The 6,000-nt window shown below is 34.0% G+C and overlaps 1 protein-coding gene across 2 annotated transcripts in view; it reads left to right on the forward strand.

Annotated features, from left to right (window-relative positions):
• The window catches only part of LOC129984692 (hemicentin-2-like), a 580,433-nt gene extending 576,320 nt beyond the window's left edge, over positions 1-4,113 (forward strand). For both annotated transcript variants that reach the window (XM_056094630.1, XM_056094631.1), the window contains one exon: positions 2,951-4,113. In XM_056094630.1, coding sequence (XP_055950605.1) covers positions 2,951-3,085 — 135 coding nt within the window. In that variant the 3' untranslated portion in view covers positions 3,086-4,113. The remainder of the gene's footprint in view (positions 1-2,950) is intronic.
• Positions 4,114-6,000: the final 1,887 nt, after the last annotated feature.

Raw genomic sequence — 6,000 nt, forward strand, 5'->3', positions numbered from 1 at the left:
CATTATTATTCGCTTTGTTATTGCTAGATAGATTGTTCAACTGAACCATGACATTTGACGTTTGTTTTGCCAGTGTTTTTTAAAATATTAAATGAAAGCTATTATTAGATCGTAGTAAGTATTTATGTTGCACTTGAAGGTGAAATGGTGACATTAAAAAAGAAAAAAAAACCTTTAACAGCAAACAAGTTTTAAAATATATCTGTTAAATCTACTTTTAGACGCACCGTTTGTAGCAACACTAATGAAAAGCTTTCGTTTGTTTACCATTTTCGAGTAACGGAAATTTTTCGTCTCTCGGCAAGCAATCGTCTGAATTACCTTATCGGCTACGTCTATATTACCTAAGCATACAATACTTACTGCATTGTTTTTTTAATTGTAATGGGGCGTCCAGCAATATAAGGTAGAAAAAATATGAAGATAACCGAGCGAGAATCTGCCAATTTGAAAAGAAAAGCTGATCGTGAAGCTGCTACCTTGGCAGCAAAACGTGAAAAATTGAATCAATATTTAGGTATTAGAGATATGAGCAAAGAATGTTCTCATTTTGGGGATTTGAGTTTTGAATCGGAAGTCGGCCGATCGGCAAATGTATGTTATCATCATGGTAAAATTGAGCGTCCATCTTTGAACAAGTGGAGTTTAAAAACGTGATAATGGAAACGACAAGCCTCGAATATTGTATCAAAGACAGTATCATGGTTGACGAACGATATCATTAGATATATAGGTTGCATATAAGAAATCCTATATATTTAATGACACTCTAGTAATAATTCTGATGTGGTATTCTTGAAAATTGTCATTTTAATGAGATGGCACAGAAACAGTTCTTAAAAAATGACAATTTATTAAACAACGTTCTTTCTTCTTACTCGTAGGCATACATATTTAGCATTACATATTTAGCATACATTAGCTTTTCATCTTTATAAGTAGGAGAAAAATTCATTTGAATTCCATATTTTTCGCTTAACAGTCAAGATCAAAATTTTCATTTTAGTATAAATTTTAACTGTGAATCCACTGGCAATAACAAAGAGATGCTCTATTTGTGTTAGGAGAAGAAAAGAGAAAAGGAATTATCAACATGGCATTATTTTTTCTACTCACCTGGAAGCTAAAACTACAGAATGTTAAATTTTAGTGACTTTGTGATGTTATTTATAGAGCCAAATAGATATCGAATAGTTAAAATTCCTGTAATTAGATTTTGAGAGACATGAAAAAAGGGAAAATTCCGTTCACTCAGATGTTTGAGTATTTATGTTTCTGAAATGAAATCTGCGAAAGAAGAATTAATTTTAAAAATACACATGCATTAAATTCAGTATATATATAAATATGTGTGCGTAATGCACACAGAGTTAATTTTTTGTTGTTGTTGTGGTTCTTTTTTAATATAGACCGTTTTCATTCACAAGTTGATTAACGAAAATTGCCTTCTTGATCTTTGGTCAACAACATATTTAGATACAACAATGGCGAATTTCCTACTAAATAGCAGCCTTGGACTGTTAGGTTGAAAAGGGTCTACAAGCATATCATTAAAAAAAACTTTTTACTAGTTTCTAAATAAATAAATGCAAATTCTGTTAATGATAAAGCATTAAGATAATATTAATTTATATTCAAATATAGCTGGTCAGGCTTTTATTTTTCATTATACTATCTTAGTTACTTGAAAGTTACTGAAAACCCGAAATCATTCAAAACATGAATTTACCAAGTAAAACGCGTTTTAATTATAAGTGATAAGTTGAACACAAATTAACTAGGGAAAACACCTTCAATCTAACACCGATAGAGAAAATCCATTTTATTTGTATTTTTACTGATTTGTTAGACAATATTTGTATTTATCTAAAATTATTGTATTAAACTATAGTAAAACAGTGTTTGATGAAAGAATCTATCATTGAAGAAAAAAAATTATTATTTACTTTTTAATTTAATTTTATTTACTTTTTCATTTATACTTTATTATACTTATTTATTTTTATTATTATACAAGCAACAAATCTAGATTCATACGGTTTTAACTGGACAAAACCAGAAATAACTAGAGAAAACCGTTTCCCCCCAGCGCTGTCAGTTAGAACGCGTTTTCCTTTGTTAATTCGGGTTCTCCCTAAAGCAGTTAGTTAAGACACGTTTTACCTAGTTAATTCGCGTTTTGACTGAATTTGGGTTTTCACTGTAACATTAATATTTATGAACTCCAGACCTCTACTTCAAGAGTATTGTTACAAATGTAGATTCGGGGCAATCTGTAATCATAATAAAGATCATTAATAAGTTAAAAATATACATAAATGTGAAATTAATTTGATCATCTTTATGCGGTTTCTCTTTCAATATGTTTACTGTTGAGAATAGCAAAATAACTAAATACGCCACTGGATATATTCTTTTTTGAGCTAATGAGCGCTCACTGCTTTTTTTACAAGCGTATTCTTCACAAAAAGGAAGAAAAAATATCTTTCCATTATGATTGCAGGAAGCTTAAACCACAAAACTTATTCACTACAATAAGAATATTTCCTTAAGAAAAAAAGCCCGCCTCGAGTCTTTCTCATGACTGTCATGAGAATTTTTTATCGGGTGGAATATTCCAATATCTGGTACTATATTAAACCAAAATGAAAAAAGTCGCCGCAAAGGGAATGTACGAATGTATACGACTTCATCTTAGAGAAGAAAATATCTATTCCTGGAAACTCCAGAGATGCAGCAGTCGAAAGAACGGGAATTGGAACCTCATAAAATTTATTTGTGTGTATATAAAACCAAACGTTGAATAGTTTTTCCAGAATACGGGAGGGATGAATCTCATTTTTCTTTAGTTTAGTTTTTCGATGTCACAGAGCTTTACTAACAGAGTGAGTGGATATCCATTGTTAAATTAAAGCCTAGTTTCATTGTTATCTTTTTATATCTTTTCCAGATGGAGCTTGAGCCCGAGGCCACATTGAGAGACTTTTCACATATCACCCCACAAAAGAGAGTCAAGGTATTGCCCATTGATGAGTGTGGGACTCTGCATCGCCCATATGTGAAAAATATACAAACAGATGTGTAGTCTACAGATTTTATACGGTTGCAGCCGAGCACTGATATTATTAATGGGTGAAAAATCCGCAGTCGCCAGCAAGTCTGAAGGAAGCTGGAATGACATCATCCATCTTGATTAAAACTTACCAGAATGAAATACGATAGAGTGGTTGACCACAGAAATCTACACGGAGTTGTGTGTTGCCTGATATATCAGTAAGAAATTATTCCAATATCTGTTCGTCCGACAGAAATATTACTGCAAAAGAGCATTAAGGAATGTTTTATTGGCCCCTCCATGTTACAGGACACTAATATTTATCAGAATATTTTTTAACTTTAGTGTGGATTAACTGTTGACAACATGAACGCATGTTGGTCATAAATAGATGAACTAAAACTGTTGGCAATAGAAAAGTATATTGTTTTCAAGCAGTCAAATTCATCAGTTGTCGACAACCAATGCAAGTGTTGTCAAAAACAAAGGATATCATTACTGGACGAAAACCGGAATCATGTATTTTGCTTGTCAACCATTCTTCATCGTCCCGAACCATACTTTAATTTTGCGTACCAACAATCATTGTTGTTGGGCAACCCGATTCTTTATCGACCGAGTGCGATTTTGTTGGTCACTATCAACCCATTGTCACTGGCCCCGAAATTCAGTGTTGCTAGGCATCATCAGCATTTATCATTGTTGTATCACAATACTATTTGTTATTACATCGTCAAAAACTGTAGAACTTACATGAGCATCAAAACTGATTTTGTGCTGGACACTGACACAAATGATGCTCGCCGTCGCATACTCTCGAATCCAGACTGAGTAAAGACTGACTGTTTAATCATTGTGTAAATTTTTACTGTACATAGCAACTGAGATGTTGTGGATAAGGACCGGTGTGCAAGACGATCTGGTCTGCGTGCATTCCCACTTGTGTAAAAAAAAAAAAAGTTCGAAAGAAGCGCCGGAGGGAATGACTCCCTAGTCCCACAACTTATTTTTGTATGCGTTCTATTGTCCAAAATGGAAGAAGCAGTTTATAATAAAGTTTCTCAGGGAAACGAAAATGTTGCCATTCCATTTATTTTAAATACACATTATCATTTCTAGATATTTACTTATTATCTCGTTGATCAAAAAAGTTGGCATGATTCCGCCAAAGTTTTGGCGGGATCATACGCAAGTGATCATAAATGTAATAACACATGTTGATCAATCTTTATTATCGCGTTACAAAATACTCGAGCATAATATACATACGAACTTGAAATTGTAAGGAATCTCATTGTTTCAAACTCGCCTGAAACCAAGAAATATATTTTTGAGGTTAGTGTGTGTCTGCCAGTTACCGGAAAATGCAACAAATTACATATATGAAATTTGGTAAATAGTCTTTTAATTAAATTTCAAGATTTGTGAAGAGTATTGAACAAGATATATGAGGTATATCTTTACATCCATCCTTATTCATGTAATGATGATAAATAGCTAGATCTTAGAAATTATCACTAGAACGTCCGGGATTTCGATTACCCTTAAACGTCCGCCTATGTTGTTTCGACACCGTGATATAAAATATATAAAATAATTGTAATAACTAAATAATTGCAGGACCACTGTTCAGTAGGGTTTAGTTTTAAGACTTTTTAATATTATTTCATGTAATTTTCATATATTTATGACCCGTTATATCATTAAAAAAACTGTAACAAAACAAATTACGTTTTCAGATTCTTCGCAGTCACTTTCACTCAATCTTACGTCTTCATCGGAATCTAAATTAGAACAGGGCCGCGGTGGCCTGGTGGTAAGGTCTCGGCTTCGGAACCGGAGGGTTTCAGTTTCGTGACCCGATTCCACCGAAGAACCGTCGTGTAAGGGGGTCTGTTGCACGTTAAATCCGTCATGACCAAACGTCCTCCCGCTGGTGTGGTGTGGAGAGGGGGGGTACCAGCTCAGGTGTCGTCCTCGTCATCTGACAGCGGTTCAAAATTACGAGGTCCGTCCCAAAATAGCCCTAGTGTTGCTTCAAACGGGACGTTAATATAACCAAAACAAACTAAATTAGAACAAGACAGCTCACCACCATCTGATTCATTCTCAGAAAGCTCTCGAAACAAATTAGCAATTCTACGAGCCATCGTTTCAGGGTGTCTGCTCTGCACAAGGTTCGAAAATCGATGAAATGTTTTGTTAATAACAAAATGAGCAGATAAGCAAAGTTATGAGCAGATAAGCAAATACTGCGTAACGAAACACTTAGACAAAAAAATTTTTAAATAATTGATTCATTTCTGTTGTGAACCCAATAAAACTGTACTCAAGGCCAAACAAATGTGCGATAGTACTTTGGGAAGTTAGTGAACTATCATTTGTTGAACGACAACTATTTATAATGATAAATTGCCTTGGTGTCGAAACGACACCAGCGGACGTTCTAGGTTATTTAGTTGTAAAAACCTCTCCTAATTAACCTAGAACCACAAAACTTTTCCTGTGTAATCACCATGGAAAATGATTAAAAGTCACGAAAATTTTTCAAATTCGCTGTTAAAATGCGGAAAGGAGCATAAACTAAACAGGCTCTGGTGTCCAATCAAAATCGACGGACGTTCTAGTGTTAAACATGTAAATTTTCCATCAAAATTGTATTTACGCATCAAATTTCAACCATGTCCATCAAATGAGTTAAAAGTCATTCGATATATATGTAAATCGTAATTTTAGGATATGTGGTCGGAAAGAAGAAACTTCGAAATTTTAACTTCGATTTATTTCACCGCTGGGGACGTATTAAATACAGAAGAAAAGCAAGAAGAAATGCGTCAGTCAACACCACGACACAAGAGCGAACGAGACGGAAATTTGTTCCTTCAGTGATTTTACTATGAGATTCTGATAGGGATTTCTTTGCCACGTGCAGATTTAGGCAAGGG

The sequence above is a fragment of the Argiope bruennichi genome, chromosome 9 (assembly GCF_947563725.1).
Source record: "Argiope bruennichi chromosome 9, qqArgBrue1.1, whole genome shotgun sequence".
Classification (NCBI taxonomy): domain Eukaryota; kingdom Metazoa; phylum Arthropoda; class Arachnida; order Araneae; family Araneidae; genus Argiope; species Argiope bruennichi.